This window comes from Huiozyma naganishii, chromosome 4 (genome assembly GCF_000348985.1).
Source record: "Huiozyma naganishii CBS 8797 chromosome 4, complete genome".
In the NCBI taxonomy this organism is placed as follows: domain Eukaryota; kingdom Fungi; phylum Ascomycota; class Saccharomycetes; order Saccharomycetales; family Saccharomycetaceae; genus Huiozyma; species Huiozyma naganishii.
Window position 1 is genome coordinate 673049 of NC_035925.1, and position 19471 is coordinate 692519.

The 19471-nt window shown below is 43.8% G+C and overlaps 10 protein-coding genes and 1 non-coding gene across 11 annotated transcripts; 4 read left to right on the forward strand and 7 right to left on the reverse strand.

Annotated features, from left to right (window-relative positions):
• Window positions 1-68: 68 nt before the first annotated feature.
• KNAG0D03690 (uncharacterized protein) lies at window positions 69-914 on the reverse strand (the record flags this gene model as incomplete). Its single annotated transcript, XM_022607802.1, has 1 exon — window positions 69-914. One exon carries the CDS (start codon window positions 912-914, stop codon window positions 69-71), a length of 846 nt encoding a protein of 281 aa, XP_022464361.1.
• Window positions 915-932: 18 nt separating this feature from the next.
• On the reverse strand, window positions 933-1559 carry HOP2 (Hop2p; the record flags this gene model as incomplete). Its single annotated transcript, XM_022607803.1, has 1 exon — window positions 933-1559. The coding sequence occupies one exon, from the start codon at window positions 1557-1559 to the stop codon at window positions 933-935; it is 627 nt and encodes a 208-aa protein (XP_022464362.1).
• A 552-nt stretch (window positions 1560-2111) lies between these two features.
• On the forward strand, window positions 2112-3491 carry MIG1 (transcription factor MIG1; the record flags this gene model as incomplete). The annotated part of the gene is made up of 1 exon (XM_022607804.1): window positions 2112-3491. The coding sequence occupies one exon, from the start codon at window positions 2112-2114 to the stop codon at window positions 3489-3491; it is 1380 nt and encodes a 459-aa protein (XP_022464363.1).
• Window positions 3492-4334: 843 nt separating this feature from the next.
• On the forward strand, window positions 4335-4832 carry KNAG0D03720 (uncharacterized protein; the record flags this gene model as incomplete). The annotated part of the gene is made up of 1 exon (XM_022607805.1): window positions 4335-4832. The coding sequence occupies one exon, from the start codon at window positions 4335-4337 to the stop codon at window positions 4830-4832; it is 498 nt and encodes a 165-aa protein (XP_022464364.1).
• Window positions 4833-4993: 161 nt separating this feature from the next.
• On the reverse strand, window positions 4994-7222 carry SEC9 (Sec9p; the record flags this gene model as incomplete). The annotated part of the gene is made up of 1 exon (XM_022607806.1): window positions 4994-7222. One exon carries the CDS (start codon window positions 7220-7222, stop codon window positions 4994-4996), a length of 2229 nt encoding a protein of 742 aa, XP_022464365.1.
• A 278-nt stretch (window positions 7223-7500) lies between these two features.
• Window positions 7501-9591, reverse strand: ENP2 (ribosome biosynthesis protein ENP2; the record flags this gene model as incomplete). Its single annotated transcript, XM_022607807.1, has 1 exon — window positions 7501-9591. One exon carries the CDS (start codon window positions 9589-9591, stop codon window positions 7501-7503), a length of 2091 nt encoding a protein of 696 aa, XP_022464366.1.
• Window positions 9592-9888: 297 nt separating this feature from the next.
• Window positions 9889-12336, reverse strand: VIR1 (Vir1p; the record flags this gene model as incomplete). The annotated part of the gene is made up of 1 exon (XM_022607809.1): window positions 9889-12336. The coding sequence occupies one exon, from the start codon at window positions 12334-12336 to the stop codon at window positions 9889-9891; it is 2448 nt and encodes an 815-aa protein (XP_022464367.1).
• Window positions 12337-13018: 682 nt separating this feature from the next.
• Window positions 13019-13660, forward strand: PNC1 (nicotinamidase; the record flags this gene model as incomplete). The annotated part of the gene is made up of 1 exon (XM_022607810.1): window positions 13019-13660. One exon carries the CDS (start codon window positions 13019-13021, stop codon window positions 13658-13660), a length of 642 nt encoding a protein of 213 aa, XP_022464368.1.
• Window positions 13661-14011: 351 nt separating this feature from the next.
• On the forward strand, window positions 14012-15409 carry OCH1 (initiation-specific alpha-1,6-mannosyltransferase; the record flags this gene model as incomplete). Its single annotated transcript, XM_022607811.1, has 1 exon — window positions 14012-15409. One exon carries the CDS (start codon window positions 14012-14014, stop codon window positions 15407-15409), a length of 1398 nt encoding a protein of 465 aa, XP_022464369.1.
• Window positions 15410-15805: 396 nt separating this feature from the next.
• RSR1 (Ras family GTPase RSR1) lies at window positions 15806-16720 on the reverse strand (the record flags this gene model as incomplete). Its single annotated transcript, XM_022607812.1, has 1 exon — window positions 15806-16720. One exon carries the CDS (start codon window positions 16718-16720, stop codon window positions 15806-15808), a length of 915 nt encoding a protein of 304 aa, XP_022464370.1.
• Window positions 16721-18257: 1537 nt separating this feature from the next.
• KNAG0Dtrna5L lies at window positions 18258-18379 on the reverse strand. The gene is made up of 2 exons: window positions 18341-18379; window positions 18258-18302 (listed from the first exon to the last, which is right to left on the reverse strand). It is a non-coding gene; the product is annotated as a tRNA-Leu (tRNA).
• Window positions 18380-19471: the final 1092 nt, after the last annotated feature.

Consider the following 19471-nt stretch of genomic DNA (forward strand, 5'->3'; position numbering starts at 1 on the left):
CCTGCTGGCAATTACGTAGTAGTGTCCAACAGGATAAGGCGTTTTCGTCACAAACTTGTTGCGTACAATCATTTAACTTTTCTTCTTTTAAAGTATATAACTTGAGTTTTGTCAGATAACGTCTCCAATTCAAAAGTTTCTTCAATAAACTTTTCGAGACCGGGGACGATTGTGACCTTCTGGAGGCACATTTCTTGGAATGCTGGCATTGACAATTGATTATACGATTTTGCGCATATCATTAGTGTTCTCTTTTGCATCTTATCTATAACTCCCGATTTTTTCAAGAACGGTATAATCCATTGGTTGGAATTCTCGTTGAACTGTTCTTGTAGTATCTGGAACCAGTACCGCGGGGCACCAGTTTCCCCGTAGAATAACGAGCACAGTTGCAACAGGGGCTCCCTACTTGTTAGCCCACTCCTTATGGTCCGAATAACGTCATAGGCCTTTGCTATATTATTCTCCCAGTGGGAGAGGTAGACTACGTACAAATCTGCAAACCCGTTCTGCACGCACTGATCAGGTAGATAGCGCATCAGCATCTCAAGGACGATCCCCCCAATCTTATCAAAATCTCTTTGTTCCATGTATACTTCATACGTCAAAGTGTAAACTTTGAAGACGAACTCGATGAACACAGGGTTCTCTTTCTTTGAATCGAATACACTGATTATTATTTCCCTCAGCTTTCGCAGTCCGTGTGCCTTGGTCGACATCTGCGTCGTACCATCTAGCGACTTTATCTGATTAAACAATGCTACTCTGTCCTCATGACTCTCCTGCAGTCTCTTGTATGCTGCTGAGCTTTGCGATCTACTTAGCAATCCAGTGTCCAACAATTGGTCATTTTTGATTCTGTTTAGCGACTCTTGAGAGAATTTTTGCCTCCTTTTCTCCTCTGTAGTTAGCATCAAAAATGGATGGCCCGTTTATTGTGCTATCTCAACTCCAATGTCCTCTAGCAAAGGTGCCAATTTTTTGGGGCCTACCTGATCCTTTAAAATGTCCAGTAAATTTTTCAAAATTTTCTTTCTCGCTATAAGATCTTTAGTCAACTGTCTTTCAGCGATTCTAAGTTTCCCAATCTTCTCCTCCATTAGCGGGTCACAACTATCGTTCAAACACAGCAGTGTATTCTCTTCCTCCATAAACTGTACCTCCAACTCCTTGACCATATTGGGGAGCTCGTTATTATCCGGACTTCGGTTAAAACTTGCCACTGTATCTTGTAAGCCCTTCCGATCTCTCTCCAATTCCATAACTTTTTCGCGCAATTGTTCGATCTCTTCCAGCTTTGACAGATCTATCTCCGTAGCAGGTGCTCCCTCAGGCAACACATCTTTGCAACAGTATATTGATATTTTCCCAAATACGTTGCACACAATGCGGTCCTGCGACGTCAAACTCTCTAACGCTTTCAAAGCGGCCGCTTTGCCAAATTGACCATGCAAGTTCTGTATAATATCGTTGACAGCAAAGGGCTTGCATTGTGAATTTAAATACTTCTCGATGGTCTCCTCTGGAGCAACACCGCTTTCCTTCCTTTTCACCGGCATTGAAGAAGACGCCTACTTATTTCAATAAACTCAACCACTAGATCTCCCCCAGAACGGTTCAGACTGCTTCTTTGTATGATCCAGTTGTAACGTTCACCCCTCCCGTCTCCTGTCCACTCACAGCACGCGGCTAACGCGTCATGGGGGCCTCTCGGAGTTCTGCGGTTACCCGGATGCCAGACGCAACTAGGGCTTCTCTGCCCAGGCAGCTTAGGGCTTGCCCCGCCCGGAAAAACACCCCCGGCTTCTACCCCGCTCTCCGCGTTTCTTTTCCCGGAAAAACCAAGGAAAGAGAAAAGATTTTTTCTTTTGCTCATGGCAGCGTTTCGGCGAAGAATACAACATGTCACTATCTGGAGCAACTAGATTGCCTTGAATTTCTCGAGGACATTTTTTTCAGAGACTGTTTTGTACATAGAACACACAGACACACAACTGCAGACAGAAGACAGGATACAAGTAAATCTGTATATATATATATATAGATAGACACATCTGCTTGAATATATTCACTGGTATACTTGTCGCCCGAGAAAACTTAGAAGCGGGGGTATGGATTCCAGTAGAGATTTAGATGTGCAGCAGCAGTTGGGCATGAGTGCAGGTGGTGCCGAGAGTGATTTGATGGTGGAAGAGAGTGGGTTGAAGAAAATACCGGGTGAAAATGCTCCGAGGCCGCACGTGTGTCCCGTGTGCGGGAGGGCCTTCCATAGGTTAGAGCATCAAACGAGGCATATGAGGACGCATACAGGTGAGAAACCACACGCCTGTGACTTCCCAGGTTGTACTAAGAGATTTAGCAGAAGCGATGAATTAACAAGACACAAGAGGATACACACCAATCCTAATCCAAGAAGGAAGAGAGGGAGAAAGAAGAAAGTGCAGGACCCTGTTGCCACTGGGGATGCTGCTGCAGGGCATCCGGTGCAGTTTGAAATAGGCGGTGGCGAGGGGAACTCGCCGCTTTTGGCTCAACAGGAACTGCTGGCCCAGCAACGGCAGCTACCGCCTATACTGAATGAGGTGTCACCACCTCAACAACATAGTTACACGGAGGTGCCCTCTCCTCAACAGCCGCAGTTGTTACCACCACCACTGTTAAGTTCATCAAGTCAGTCGAATGTACTGAGCAATAGTAATAGCTCGAGCAGAGTAAGGTTGAACGCACTGTCCTCCTTACAGATGATGACCCCGCTACTAAACAAGAAGGACGGTGCAACAAATGGGTTGAGGAATGTCAGTAATAATGCGTTGAGGCCTACATTCATGGATATTCCAGACAGTAATGCCAATGGAGTTGGCACTACCGGGTACGGTGTGAGGAAACCGCTGTCGAGGTCCAGTTCAGGGCCGGTTTTGACGAGGCCCAAATCGTTGACGGATATCAAGAAATCTTCAGGACCGTTGAATGACAGCGCAGCACGTGGGTCACCTATTACAAGCACAAAGGGCATCTCGAAAATCCACAAGTTGAGGAGACCCACGTCAGCGTTAAGTTTGACAGACTTGCTGCTGAACAATAACTCTGATTCCGATTCGGAAGATGATCTATACAACACCTCTGTGGATGAAACAAGGCTCAGAGAGGAGAGAGATTATGTGCAAGCCGGCTCACGGAAGAGGTCCAAGGCATCCACGCCAACGACAACCCTCAGCAGATCGGCAAGTGGCGTGAACATCAGCCAAAAAGTGTTCCCAGTACCGTCAAACAGCAACTCTACCGCAAGTTTTGCAGACGAGTTGAACAATAAGTTACTGGTAGTGCAACACGAGGCACAACAGACGACCACGCCGCCGCTTGTGTCACCGGAAATGAAACCGCAGCAGAGTGAGGCATCGTTACCCCCATCAGAAGTCTACAATTGCAATTCCCAACCGGTTGACCGCAAAAAGGGGCTGCGAGATGTCCCGACTTTCAATTCCCACCACTAAAGCGTGAAAGGCACATCACATAATAATCCCAACGCTCCCATAAAGACCCTAGCAGAAACGAAGAAACGCCGAGTTTGTATTGTACTCTGGGCAAGAGGACAAGAAGTAGTTTCATACCGCCCCTAGCAACAACAGCATTGGACATTCTTTCGACTGCAAATTTATAATAATAGCAATCCCTAGTATAGCAGATACAAATAACTTCAAATTAATGCCGACGGTTTCCCTAGCAACAGCAAAAACTTCACCGAGAAAAAAAAAGCCGTAGAAAGAAGTGCGTCCGGGAAACCGGCCACGGCTCCTTCTGTTCTAGATCCGTTCTTGAGGGTTGTCAAGCCACATACATCAAAGTATGTTCCTTGACAAGGACAAATAGTAGTTTACACTGCTTTGCATTGTGCATTTCCCAAAAATAGCAACCTACCGTTTTTTTCACGTCCCGAACCTGGAGGAGACACGTACACCCTCACATGGTTACCACATTCGTTTAATTTTCGTCGAGCCCTACTCGTTTCGTGGGCTTATTCTAGAATTGTCTACACTGCTCATCTCGAGAAAAAATATAATTTTAGTTGAGTAAAAAGAAAAGAAGGGAAAAAAAATGTCATAAGCTGATGAGGGCTTTGTCTGTGCCTGATCTGTTGATCTCGGCCTTCTTTCTCAACATTGCGAGAATGGTGAAAAAAAATTGAGCTGTTTCACATTTCGAGTATTAAACTGTCTTGCTTTTTTTTGTATTTAAATATGAGCTTATGCCGAACGTATTTTCCGTCGCTGACAGTATATTGACACTTGGTTTTTTTGGGGTTTTCAAAAAGACACCAAGCAGATGTTAATATAACAATGTTACCGTTCAACAACTATTGCATCATTTGTGATCAATTGATTACCCCAGGTAAAAAGAGTAGTATTAATCCCTCTCTCGACAACGAAAAACTGTACTGTTCCCCACAGTGTAAAGAGAAAGACTACTCGATCTTATCTAGTGAGAATACAATGATCCAAAAAGTAAGAAACAAAACCCACCAGTACGACTTAGAAAACCGTGCTATAACTATAACAACCTCTGCTAGCGAGGACACGAGCACTACACTGTTGGAGCCAATTGACCCAATTATCACATCTCCTCTGCTACAGCCCTTCCCTGATAACACTGAGGATGGTAGTAACGGGGATGAATATCTCTTCGATTATATCAACTTGACGAAGACAGACGACCACAAACATAAATATTCGATCCCTAAGATACTACTGTTAGATAACGCGGGGGGAGCCGCTACAGCGGAAAATTACTACAAGTCGTGGCTCAGCAATAAAAGCTTCACCACATACATTTCATAAATTCCTAAAACCCATGAGATAAAAGAAAAAGTTCATTACACAGAAGGGCAATTTGGGCCCTCTTCCTTATTATTCGGCGTCTTCAATTCATCAACAATTTATAAATTTATATAAAAGTTACCATCATACGCATTACCTAGAAAACATAGTCATTTCATTACTCATCTGATATCAGCTAATCTTCTAGTGTTCATATGAATCTTAATATCCATATCATCAGTGTTGTTCTCAATGTTGTCCAAACGGTTTTGTTGCGCATCTACCTCACCTCCCACAGCAAGAGCCAAATTCTTTAGCCTACCACTAACCTGCTGGATCTGACTTATATTCCTGTCGATCTCAAGTTCCATTTCGTCATCTTCTTCATCGTTTTCAAACTGATACTTTTTAGCCCGTTCAAGGGCTTGCTCCCTCTGATACCTTTCACGGATACCACTCGATGAATGTGCATTGCCATTCATGGCACTTTCGATCCTTTGAGTGGATTGGTACAAATCCCTGTTTGTGCCTTCCATCATCATTTTCTCTTCGATTTTTTTATTCTTGATGGCATCTTCACGTTCCCTTTTCTTCCTCTTGGAGTTGAAAGGGTTGGAAACGTGGACCGCCCACAGACTACGATTCAATTTTTTCAGTTCTGCAGTTTGCTCGTCAGCAACAGAGTTTTGGACCTTGATTAAGTTCAGGTTAGTTTCCACGTTGTTCAACTTCTCACTTTGATGACCCAACAGACCGAGCGTGTTCATCCCTGATCTTTCCGCATCTTGTGCCATTCTCAGCGTGTTTCTAGTGGACGCTACAGAACTTTGCTTCGTAAACCTAATCTCCTGCTTCAGCTCGTCAACAGCTTCATCTTCCTCCCTTTGTTGCTGTTCCTCTTCGGCTCTTTGAACCTCTTCCCATGATGCATACCCCTTATCTTGTCCGTAGCCATTACCATACTCATTTGATTGCTCCTGTTGTTGGTATTCTTCCTCCATTTGCCATGGCTGCTGCTCTTGGTATTGCTGCTGCTGTTGCTGCGCGCCTCCCAGTTCATCGCTCAAAGGCGCATTCAAATCGTCTCCGTTATCCACAAAACCAGTAACGTCTCCAAGCGGCGCATTTAAATCATCAGTATCATTAGCGGCAACTCTATTTTCGCGGCTTGCGTAGACTGTTTCCGACAACGGTCCGGTTGGACCACCAGTAAATGTTTCTGTAGGCGGATCATTCAGGGAGTAGGTATTCGTCTTCGCAATATTGTATGGGTTTGGTTTCGACGTATTCATCATAGGTGCCTCCGTTGGAGAGGTGTACATCGATCTACCGTTCATGGACTCATATGGGTTAGTCTGCGACGTTCCACCCACGGCTCTACTACTGCTACCATACATATCAGTGGCACCAATGTTATCGTATGGGTTACCTGTATTTGCCCCCGTGGAGCCGTATGCTAATGGACTTGAAGAACTGGGTACATTTGTTGCGGAACCTCTTGTCCGAGTTGGCCCCCTATTACCGTATGGATTTGAAGTCCCTCTTCTCGGTACACCGCCCACGGACGCATCATTTTTCTCTAGATTGATATTATCTACTGGAGGGGCATTCAAGTCATTCGAGTCACTTCTGCTAACGTTGTCACCTGAATTCCTCTCACCGTAAGGGTTACTGAACTGTGATGTGTCTCGGCTGCTATATGGTTGGTTGGGAGATGCGTTGCGAGGTGTGATTCCCCTTTGTGCACCAGCCATCGCACCGCCCCTGTATGGTTCTCTCGTATTTATTCCCGGAGACGATCTGTCAGTACCGCTTTGCTGCCGGTCATTGTATGTGCTGTTATACGGATCTGATGCGCCGGCGTGACTGAAGTAGGGATCGTTATTGTAGTTCTGTTTTTCAGAACTGCTATACGGGTCCGCAGTGGAGTAAGGATCCGACATATTTCTTGTGTCGCCGACATTGTTTTTGCTGGGCTCTCTCGTTGAATATGGCCCCTCCGAAAAGTTCTCAGACGTATCGATATTCACTGCATACGGATCGTACGCTTTCTCTTTCGGTTCTGTTCCCTCAGTATCTTGAGATGATGATTTTTTCCTTCCAAAAATGCCTCTCTTTTTCTTTGGCGATGCCTTTTTGCTCGTTCCATTCTCATCATCCAGTTCTGATTTGTTCAAGTCATCTGCGGGGTCCTCTGGAGCAGGCGGTTGAGCATATTGTTCGTACCCTTCCGGTGAGTAAAATGTATCGCTAGCTTTATCTTTAGCAAACTGCCCATACGCAGCAAACTTCTCTTTCTTCCTTTTTTGTGTGCCTTTCACAGTGATACCTTTCGTCATCAATATTTCCCTATTCATCTCAGGAGTATCCTCTGGAGGAGGCTTTAATCTAAATAGCTTCTTGATACCCATATTTATATCGCTATTTAAATGATAGGATTATTTCTGCCCTTCTGTAGTACTTACGAGAGCGTGTAGCTGCTTGCAAATACCAGGAAAGTATATCATTTACACTTCAAACTTATCAATAGAGATGGGTATATCACTTCCCAGTTTTTGATCACAAGTCGAGAAAAGAAAAGAAACGAAACAAAAAAAAGGATGTCCGGGTACCTGATTATGATATCCAAGATTTAGTACAATGACGTATTGGACTATATGTATCCTTACGTATGTGGTCTATATGTAGCTTATAACCCTCTGAAGGTGTTTTTCGATGCAGTTCTTCTTCCCTGGAAACGCTGTTTGGTTCTACCGTTATCTCGCGTATCCACATCATCATCGTCGTCTTCCCCGTCCGCTTGTCTCCTCTGTTTTGGTTTCTTTTCCGCCTTCTTCGGGATGAACGTTAGTTCAGCTTCACCCTTATGGTTGCGGTGTAGAACCGAGTTGTCGTCTCTTTTGGACTTCGCATCCTTGTTTAGTTCGCTAACCTTTTGTCCGAATGTGACGTCCTTTTCACTATATCTGTCGTCTCCGCTACGTTCGACACTGAACTGGTTCATGAAATTTTCGCTCTGCTTCCTCTCCTCCTTTCTTCTTTCAATGGCCGCCATCTGCTTTTGTATTTTCTTCTTAGTTTGTTCGTCCACTTCTTCGCGGTTGTCCTGCGAACTTTCATCCTCGCTGTCACTTTCTTCTTCGCTACTCTCACTGTGGTGGCCATCTTCTTTCGAGGCGATTCTTTCTTCGTCAGATTCTTCAGCAGCAGTCAGAGCTCTGATACGCTTAGCGGCACCCTCATCTGTTTCATTGGTCGACTTCACTGGGTTTAGTTGTCTGTAATCATAAGACTCTTCGTCAACTTGGAAATCTTCATCCTCGAACATCTCCTTGAAACGATCGTCCGTAACCACTTTACTCGCCATGGAATCACCACGTTTCGTCGACAATTTGTCGACCAAGTTTTGATTAATTTTAATTTTAGGTTTTTGCACCGCACCAGAGGTTCTAATTCTTGATTCTCTCTCCTTTTCAATCCTGCGCCTGATCTCTCTTTCTCTTTCATCTTTGTATGCATCAGGGTTGGCAATCAAGGCAACCTTATCATACAGTTCTGTATTGATGAAAAAACCGTGCATGTACGCCCTTAGTACCTTAGAACCAACCAAATGGTTCAGGTTTAATTTAGCAACATCCTTACGAGTGATAAATCTGTAGTTCGAATAAACGGAGTCACTTGGTTTTTCCTCCAATTCTTCGGTAATGGAATCCAAGAACGAACACCAACGTGGGGAAGGACCCAGGTTTGGAATGTAATATGTATGCATTGGAATCCCCTCATTTGCTGTGAAAAACATACCGGTACCTTTGACGTGTTCGATATCGTTGATATCTACACTTGGTTCCATAGATGCGTATGCGGATCCATCCACCCTGTCCCAAATCTTGGCAATACGTTTGTCACACGTCAGAATTTTGTTCTCCTCATTCACCGTATCTAACCATATGACTTTCTTGATATCAAAACCGTAACCTTGATCCTTAACCATAGCCGGTTCAGAGGCACGTAGGTCGTAAAGATAGACGTAACCGTTGGAGGTACCACACGCAAAATTCAACCCGTCTTTACGGAAGTTCGACGTCGTGACTTGAAATGGAGAATTGTCCAGTTGGTTTTCCAACTGGAGTTTAGACACCCGAGCACGAGCTCTAGGATCCCAGAATTCTACGACGCTATTTTCCATCGAAACGGCAACCAGCCCGTTCACATCGTTGACTTCAACGTTGTTGACACCTTCCGAATCTAATTTGAAAGGGTTTAGAAATCTACCTTGTTCTAAATTCAGTCTGTAAAGCTCACTGCCGCTGGCACCCACATACAAATCACAACTAACCTTGTTGTAATTTATGGACCTTCCGAACTTGGGTATACGCGTAGTGTAGTGAAGCCCACCTCTGTTTTGAAATTGGATTGACCTGTCGTTTTGCAAATGGACACTTTTGGTCCAGTCGTCTGAAAGGATAAGAAAGTCGACATTTTCAGAGTCGGTATGCCTATCGAATTTCAGCGACAAATTGTCAAAATCGTACAAGTGGATCTGAGGTTTGTAAGTCCCAGTGGCCATCACAAACTGCTGATCAGGAGTGACTTTAATCTTGTTAGATGCTTCCGAAAATTCGAAATCTTGGATCAGTTCCACTCTATTCTGATAATCCAAATCATTCTTCAACGATCTCTTCCGTCTTCTAGCTACCCACTCCGGTAGAGAACGGGATACATTCGTACCAGAAACTTGGTACACAGAAACGTCACTGGCAGATGTAGATTTCAATACCATATCTGCTAGTAGCTATTTACCAATGTTGAGAGACTATTTTGAAATGAGATGAGATGAGATGAGATGAGCTACAGAAAGAGTGTAATTGCATATTATAATGAAGTAAAAAAAATTTTTCTTTAAAAATTCACCAGTAGAAAAAACCAGGTACTTCTTTTAAATTCGATGAGATGAGGAAATTCGTCAAGTCTGGGATTGTGGAGGGTCAATGAGAGAGATGAAGGGATCGCCTATAGAGCCGCGTAAAGAGCAAAAACAAAATAAGGATACAGTATTGTCATTATTCTCTTGGTTACATTACATAGTTGGCCCTGTTTGGAACTGGTCAATATGAATAGATTGGGCCCTGCTATTGTTCTTTACGTTGTTGTGTCCACCCAGAATGTAGTTCTTCCCTGTGTTGACAATCTTGTTCTGTGGCGTCTTCGTCATCATCATATTCGTTGGTTCTGTGTTCCAGGGAGATGACGTGAACGCCACAGTTGATGCGTTCGATGTGGCCGTAGTTGATGCGGAGGAAGCACCCCCCAACGATGGGTTTCTCATAGCTGTGTGGCCTGTTCTTAGATCAGGGCGCACGACAGGTAATGGAGTATTTGGGGCAGACGAACTGTTGATGTAGTCTGTACGTCTCGACAGTGCGGTAGAGTAGTTGAAATTCAGATTGAAGGGTGAATTATTCGTGTAGGTTGGTGTGTCCATAGGTACATTTATACCCGTATTGTAGTTTGGAATAACGTAGCCTCCTGGATTTGCCGTAGCTGCTCCTGAGGGGTGTTGCTGCTGTAGAAAGGGGCTTGTCCCAAGGTTAGAGCCTGCATTGGCAGTGGAAGAAGGTACGAATGATGCTGCGGAGTAAGCATCGTATTTGGAAGTGGTAGCAGTCGGTATGTCAGAATTCATGTAGTTTTTCATTGATTTCTGTGGCACTGGTTGTGAAATAGTAGCAGGTTTTTGTGTTGCCCGTGAATGCGACGTTTGCGAGTCTCTTTTAGATTCCGGTGTCGCGCGGGGCACATTTTCATTTTCCCCAGGTTGCTCCAGATCCTGTATAATTTGGTTTAAATGGTCGATGTTTACTGTGACTTTCTTAACCTTCTTCTGTTTCTCTGGAAGGATATCGCAGTAAAAGGAGGCATATTTCTCCGAGCCGTCATTCCACAATGAGATATACTCTCTGAGGGCGTTTGTCGAAAGTTCATTCTGTGAGCAAATTTCGTGTACGAACCTACTTCTTCCGTGATAAAATAAATGATTTAGCAAGTGGATAGAGATGCCTTGCAGTAGTAAATTTTCTTGCGATATTTGCTTGATAAACTTGAGCAAATGGTACAGCGCCGTGTTCCCATGCAATACGATTAAATTCTCGATGCTTTTGACAGAGCTAGCAAACAGTAGTTTACCCTCCAGGGGATCCTGTTGTACCTCCTCGACCTGCTTGGATACACATAGGGTAGTAAGTGATGCGATGTAATTCAATTGGAAAAATGAGTTACTTAGAATGTAATCAACGGTAGAGTTTGATGTGTCACCAACTTTTAAGTAGTCGATATTGAGCACTCGATACTGCTTTAATATGGAATTGTTTATTATGAGCGTATAATTCAGACATTGAAGTAAGATCTCAATGTTTTTCGTCGTTGTGGTTCTTGCCCATGGTCCCGCCATGTCCGCATGCTCATCTTCAAAAATAAATAACGGCTTGGAGATAGGGGGTATCTTCGTTAGGATATCTTCTGCAAACCAATGTGGGATACTAAAATTTGAGCTCACCGTCTTCCCCCTAAGTTGGTTCAAAAATTTTGCTAGTATGAACTCTAACAGTTTGAAAATGGACAGCATCGACTGAGTGGTACCCAGCTGACCCAATTTGTCATGTAACGAGACAGCGTTTAATTGAGAGATATTGCGCAGTGCACCATGGAGCAAGAAGATCAGTCTGGATTCCTCTAGAAAACTCAGTTCTGGGTGGTCTATGACTTCCATCACGAGTTGCAGATCAGATGGTGCCCCTCGTGTCTGTTCTCTAATTTTCTCAGCTACTGGTATGTCCATCCAATCCGGGTTAAAGAATTTCAAACAAGAGGAGTACGTTTTCATAATGAAGGGTTTGAAGGGGGCCATTGTCGTTTCTTTGTAGTCCAGTTGTTCTGGAGAGCATGTGACGATAAAATAATGCATTTTGGGTTCGTTGGCAAACATTTCTGTTATTGAATTATTCTGCAACTGCGTATCCCAATCTGATTTCAACCCATTGGTCCATAACGGTATCCAGTGATGACAAAGTGCACTACCCCAGCCAAATTTATAAAACTGGAACAACTCATCGTCCAAAGAGCTAAATTGCGATACAATCTTGAGCACTGTAAAAACCCGGACGCCTTCTGTCCGTCTTGTTCCGACACATCGACTAGGAATCTTGGTCCATTTATGAGCGTTCCTCCGTACCAGAGGTTGCAAAAAGGGGAACACCGAGCAATACGCCACCAAAACGGCAACAACATCCAATTGGGTACTCTCCGTATAGTCCCCCCATAGCGAGCCAATGACATCTGCGTCTGTAACAGAAAAGTGCAAATCTGCAGACACGCGTTCAAACAATGCACCGTCACCAAACTTCAACTGGCCCAGCGCTGCAATCAGATCGTAGACTACTTGCCGCGACGAGGGCCTGCCACTCCCATTGAGAGCAACGAAGGCGCCTACCACACTGCGGATCAAATGCTCCCTACCGGCTACTTCCATCGTGATAGTATAGTGCAGTGGTAGTTTGTAGTACTAGCAGAGTGGGGTGGAGTGGTCACGCAGCTGACCCTACAACAAGAAACACCCCCAAACAGAGAGTCAATACGCCCGTGTCTAAACTGATCCATCTCCAACACATGCAGATCTCTCACGGACGGGCTCTACCGCTGAAACTCCACGCACTGAGTTTCCATTCTCTGCGTCTTTCTCCCTGACGCGGAAGTTCCGAAAAGGGAAATCGTCAGAAAACCAAGAAAAAAGCAGAAAAATCAGTCACGTGCCACGTGACACTCAAATCAGTAGCCACGTGACTATCGCGTGACCTTGGAGGTATTTTCCACGTGATTTTTCAATTTTTGTTTTATTTTTGGCACGCCCTTTTTTTTTTTCTCCGTTATTTCTTTTTCGTTCCTTTTTTTTCCATTTTCGTCCATTTTACTCGAAACGGGGGGGTTAAGGCAACGAAAAAAGAAATTGAGTTTTTTTTTGGCACTCCTTGTTACGTCAGCGGTAAAAAGGGGTTGTCAAGAGGTGTTACCCGAAGCGGCGATTGCAGGAGTTATATATATAGGCTTTTCTTTTCACGAGAGGTGAAAGTTTCACTTGGAATTGAGCTGCTGAACTGAAACATTTGTCAGCCACCTCAGCATCTCAGCATTAGCAGCAGCAGTAACCCCGAGAAATGAAAACTCTAATTGTAGTCGACGTCCAGAACGATTTCCTGCCACCAAAGGGTTCTTTGGCCGTTCCACACGGGGACGAAGTGATCGACCCCATCATTGAGCTGATCAACGACCCAGCACAGGACTGGCACAGGGTTGTGTTCACGAAGGACTGGCATCCAAAGAAGCACACCTCCTTTGCGATCACGCACAACCAGCCGGAGTTTTCAAAGTACACGTATAAGTCCCCCCGGTTCGGCGACCTGACCACCCAGGAGGGCACGCTGTGGCCTGTCCACTGTGTGCAGAACACATGGGGCGCACAGATCACCAACAAACTGATGAAGGAGGTATCGAAGCACCACTTCAAGATCGTCGATAAGGGGTTTTTGAGGGATAGGGAGTACTACTCCGCGTTCCACGATATCTGGAAATTCCACAGGACAGACCTAGACGACTACCTGAGAAAGCATCACACCACGGAAGTGTACATCGTCGGGCTTGCCCTCGATTTCTGTGTCAAATGCACAGCCATCAGCGCAGCAGAGCTCGGCTACAAGACTACGATCTTGAAGGACTACACCCGCGCCATCAACACAGACGACGAGTCAATGGCCAAGCTGGAAAAAGAACTGCAGGAAAACGATGTCGCGCTTGTCTAAGCCCCTGCCGTGCCGCACATCGTCTATATATAGATTCCACGCAGTATGTATTCGTATCGTAACGATGTCAAGTACATCGCCCCAGCAACAATTTGCACGTATTCTTGTTGAACAATAGTACTGTGCACAGAGAACTCGGGTCTAGACCCATTCGCCGGCTGCCAGTAGTTTTTCCGGGCCTCGAGGAATTATTTCCTAAAAAGTTAATATTACGGAATCACGTGGCTCGCTGGGCATTGCCTACCAAGTACCGTTTCTTTTTTCTTTTGTTCTCTTCGAGACTTCCAGGAAACGCGTTTGCAGTTATAAAAGCTGGCCTGCTGCTTGAAGGGCAGGAGATGTTGGCGCGGAATGTTAAGGGCAGGAAGCGCTGTACTGATGAGCAAGAGGGGTAAAATCGGCGTTCTGTCGGTGATACTGGTGTTCGTAGTGTACAGATTCCATGCGGCGAACAAGTCTCTGACCCGGCAATTTCAATGGGATGGGAACTCTGCTGCCGGTGATTCAGGCGTCTTATTGCCCACAACATCGCATGTGCAGGATCTCAACCTCAGGACTTTTTCAGTACAGAACGGCGGGGGTGAAGACCGCATGTACAGTGTGCGGGAACAATTGGCACTCACGTTCCCTTACAACGCACAGGCACCCATCCCGAAACACGTATGGCAGACGTGGAAGGAGGGTCCCGACTCAGCGACGTTCCCTGGGAACTTCAGGTTGTACCAGTCTGACTGGGCCAATTGGGACAAGAATGTTCAGTACTCGCTGATCAAGGACGACCAGATGGTCCCCTTCCTGGAAGAGGTGTACGGGGGTGTGCCGCTAGTGGTAGAGGCGTTTAAATTGCTCCCCACAATAATACTGAGGGCAGATTTTTTTAGGTACCTGGTACTGTACGCAAGAGGTGGCATATACTCCGACATGGACACTTTCCCACTGAAGGATATGGCCGAGTGGCCGTCGTACAATGAGGGGAAGCTGCAGACCATGCTCGAGGGTGCCCAGCCGCTTAATTACAAGGCGAGCAAGCCTGCTCACGAACCTTCTATTGCCCGGATCAATGACGCTGGGCTCGTCATTGGGATCGAAGCGGATCCGGATAGACCGGACTGGAAGGACTGGTTTGCGCGGAGAATCCAGTTTTGTCAATGGACCATACAGAGTAAACCGGGACATCCCGTGCTGCGGGAGTTGATCCTGAATATCACGGCGACGACTCTGCAGAGTGTCGATGGGTCGTTTACTTCGATCACGGATAAATCACACGCCGAGGATTACAACGTCAATTATAGACATAAAAGACTCTTTGACACGAAGTACGACCACCACAAACTGAAGAACAAGCAGAATGTCGATGGATCAGATATCATGAACTGGACAGGTCCGGGCATTTTTTCCGATATCATTTTCAACTACATGGACAACCTACTGCATCATAATGACGATGTGATCCTACTAAATAACAATCTGGGACATATAGAGAAGAACGAGGACATTACAAAATCGACCAAGCAATTCTACAAAACAATTACAGAATCCCTGCAATCGGCGAACAATGTGCCCTGGGAGTTCTTCTCCCTCATCACCTCGCCAGTACTTGTGGACGATATACTTGTTTTGCCCATCACAGCGTTCTCACCAGGTGTTGACACCATGGAGGCAAAAACGGAGACCGATGAAATGGCGTTTGTGAAACACATGTTTGAGGGCTCTTGGAAGGCTACCGCTGATCAGAATGCAGGGCATTAATTCAACACCCAGCCTTTCATTGTTTACCTCATTTATATATAATCAATATATGCATTTCAACCTTGAACTACGACATTGTCTTTATCATGGAGGGGGTAAACACCCTTATTACAGGAATAATCACTGCATTAGCAACCAATATCGAAGAATGACAACGATTATTTCCCTTTCTCTCCATTCTATAAGGATTTGTCCATAGTTGAGGGTTGATAAGAGTATAAAAGAGCACATTTTTACTCTTCAAATAGCAAGTGTCCTATATAAACCACCAGTACTAAAATAACTATGTCTTAAACTACATTGGACCCATTTTGTAGAGTCGCTAAGACGAAGACAAAAAAAAACATCAACCTTGTGGCCGGCTGGACCGGATTTATTTTAACCTAGGAGAGACCTTTATAAAATAGTACATAAACTTTTCTTCTTCTTGTTTTTCTTCTTCTGCTTGTTAACGGTTGTTGTATTCGTGTTCGATTGTCTTTGTGATTGTCCATTTGTTCCCTTGGAACCATTCTGATTGTCTATATTCTTATTGCTGCTACCTTGCTGTGCGGCTGTCTCTCTTTTCGTTTTGCCGCTTTGATTGCCACTACCGTTCTTTAATGGTGTTGACGATCTTGAAGGATGTGCACTGGAATATTTTCTGGATGTTTTGCTCCCGCTATTTCGTAAATTGTTACTGTTCGAGTTGTTATTGATATCACCGTTTCTTTCGTTTCTAGACTGTGTCGATATCTTAGATTCATTTTTGGAAAGGTTTGCAAGACTTGGATTCCTCATTTCTGATTTAGCGACATTCTCAAATTCGTTTCTAATCAATTGCCTTACTAAATCAACAAATACTTCATCGACGTTTGACCTTAAAAGGGCACTCGTCTCGTAAAACGGAACTTTCCCCCATTTACTGCTAACTGTAATACCGTCCTCTACACTAATAACCCGCTCATCGGTCAAATCGGCCTTATTCCCCACAAGAACCATGGGAACTCGCGAGGAGTCCTTTATCCGCAGTACTTGCTCTCTCAACGCCATAAGTTCGTCCAAAGACTGCTTATCCGTAACAGAGTATACCAGCAGAAACCCCATCCCCGACTTAATGTACAGCTCTCTCATAGCAGTGAACTGCGCGACACCAGCCGTATCCAGAATCTCCAAGTCGAAAATTTTGTTATCAATCTCTATGGTTTTACGATACGAATCCTCAATGGTTGGATCGTAAGAGTCCAGGTAGATTCCTTGTACGAACTGTACAGTCAAGCATGACTTCCCTACACCACCGGCACCCAGCACCACTAATTTATAATCTCTCATTGTTTGTCTGAGACCTTCTTCCACACTGGCACTCTTGTGATAGATTGATCAGGTGTAATCCAAGAATAGTTAACTGCTGGACCTCAACTTTTATCATCACATCAATGATTAAAACAGGAAATTGACCAAAAAAAATTTTCCAAAGAGAAGTAGCAGTGAGTCCTGCTTCCCAAGAGGAGGAAGGGAAAGGGGCAAGAAGAACAATTTGTGGACGGAACTGCCGTAGCGATACTGTCAAAATCAATAAACAGACCAGAACCGTAGATTCTGTTCCTGACTGGTGCCTTTGATCCAACGGATTGGGCTTTATGGGCTGATTCTTTTTCCTTCGATTGTTCGGTTGTCCCCCGCACTCGAAATACAATACAGAACCCCTATTCCCACTATATATGCCTGCAGCTTTGGTGCGTATGTTGACCGCGTTTTACTGGGACCGTATTTAAAGTTCCCGCCCATTTTACTCAAATTCATGTGTTGTGTAGTTTTCTGTGCAATAATCTTTCTTCTTTGGGCAGGTAAACAGAACCTTACTCTCCATGGGGATGACTATTTTGTGCTCAAAAGGTGTTCACTACAGGGGGAGTTGTCAATTGTACATGCTGCACTATATAGAGTAGTTGATTCCTGCCATTGGATTTTCTTAGAATGTAGCAATAGATTCGCAAAAAGCGTTTACTTTAGAGTTGTTATTGAAGCGCCAGGTATTATTTATTGGAGGTGGCGTGCCATTTGAACGATGTTTACAACAGAGGGAGTCCTTACCGTACAAGCACTGCAATTTGTGCCGGAAGTTGGCTTCGAGAAATTGTAACTTGATTGAGAAAAAACAAATGTACATAGATAGAGTGCATTGTTATAGAATGTAACAATCCGGAGTTACGTTGACTTTAGCGGTTTGAATAGAGACCATATTATTTTATGACATTGATGATGCCGTTGACTGTAAGAGCTAAAGTAGGCTGTAATTGAATGAAGTGGGTAAAGACTGTTAGATATTTTCGTTTACACGGTATACGTAGTCATACGGGTTTATCAGTTGTACTTGCTTGTCTAAATCTAGTTAGTTCGTGGGTCCCAAATTCAGAGACGGTCTTGAAAGATGTTGGTGCAGACACCTTGCAGTTTATGTCACGTATTGAATAACGTGGCGTGGGCGTGCTCACAAGATGAGATTATAATAGCTCACAATACTGTATTTGAGTAACAGGTCGTGATTCCATTCTCAAGGGGAGATCCCTGACTAGTAATAATACCGCGATTTCATAATTACGAGATCTTATTGTATCACTGTCTACAAATTAAATATTGTCTGATGTTAGGTATGCGTAATGAGGGATGACTATATTAAGACTACTGAAAGGATAATAGCTCTCTGATTTCTCTTGTATGTGAGCAGTATGTAGTTTTATACAAGAGAGTGTGGTATCAAAAGAGGAGGCTCGGGTAGCAGCTCAAGACTCTAAGAGAAAGACACATTCACGTGAAAGATTTAAAAACTCACTATGTACGAATTGGATACTGCTCAAAGCAAAAATAATGGTTGCTAAGAGATTCGAACTCTTGCATCTTACGATACCTGAGGATTCCCACTGTGTTCAGTGGTTAAGAACGTTTTACTTTTCTTGAATCAGGCGCCTTAGACCGCTCGGCCAAACAACCGAATATTTATGTTTTTTTGTTTTTTATAGGGCTATTATAAAGATATAATTAAATACAAATATGCACATGATAACAAAATAAAGTGGGGAATTTGCAGTCTAATTAGCTCATAATATAGTGAAAAGTAGTGTTTTTAACCCAAAATAGTTGAATTAACCCAACGGGGGTCCACAGGTATTTTTCAATTTGTATTTTCAGTTGAGAACTGGTATAGTGGTCGAGTTCCCAGAAACTGCGAAACCATCAATTCAATAACCAGGGAGACAATTTGACACACATTGTTGAAATACTAATAAAAGACCGTAGATTTGGCTTACAATTCTCCTAGTAGACTTGGAACTGACCTAGTTAAAGATCAAGCAACAAGTTTGATTATTTGACTTCGTAATCACATACATTTAGGTGAGTGCTATGATGAGCAATTTTGAGTTTAACATAACTTAAATATAGTCAGGAGTATGTGTATACAAATTCAAAATATGCGTAAGCTTTAGGTTCAAGCAAAATAACTCATTTAAATTGGCAAGGTTTCCGTAGAATGAAACGTTTAAATGAACGAAAAATCTTACCGTAAAGATAAAGCTGGTTGTTACACTTCCAGTGTTTACATAAGTACTCCATGAAGCATTGGTAAATTTAAAACTATTAGCATGAGCTTGAATCAGCCTAAACGAAAATAGGTAATTGAAGTTTAAAACTGGAGACATAAGTAATCTATGAGTGTGACAAATTTTTCCAAGAAAACGGTACATGCCCGACTCCAGGAACTCCCCCTCAATATGAATTATATACAGGAAATACTCAAATTGCGCTGAGAATTTTCCATCTTTTATATGACGATAAGTAAAATTGTAGGACTACCTGACATTTCATTTCTGACATTAAGACACCTGAAAAGCTGGTAGAGCTCTACAAGTACTCAAGACATTCCATTAAAGTTTAAGTTAGCTAATTTTCTGGTGGTTTTCTAATTCAGAGACTACCAACACCGTTGATCAGTTTTGGCTGCAATCTCATCTTTGTTGCAAAAAGGGTGAAACTTGTATTCTTCTGTACAAGAAAAAACTACGACACAGTATCTACAATATACAC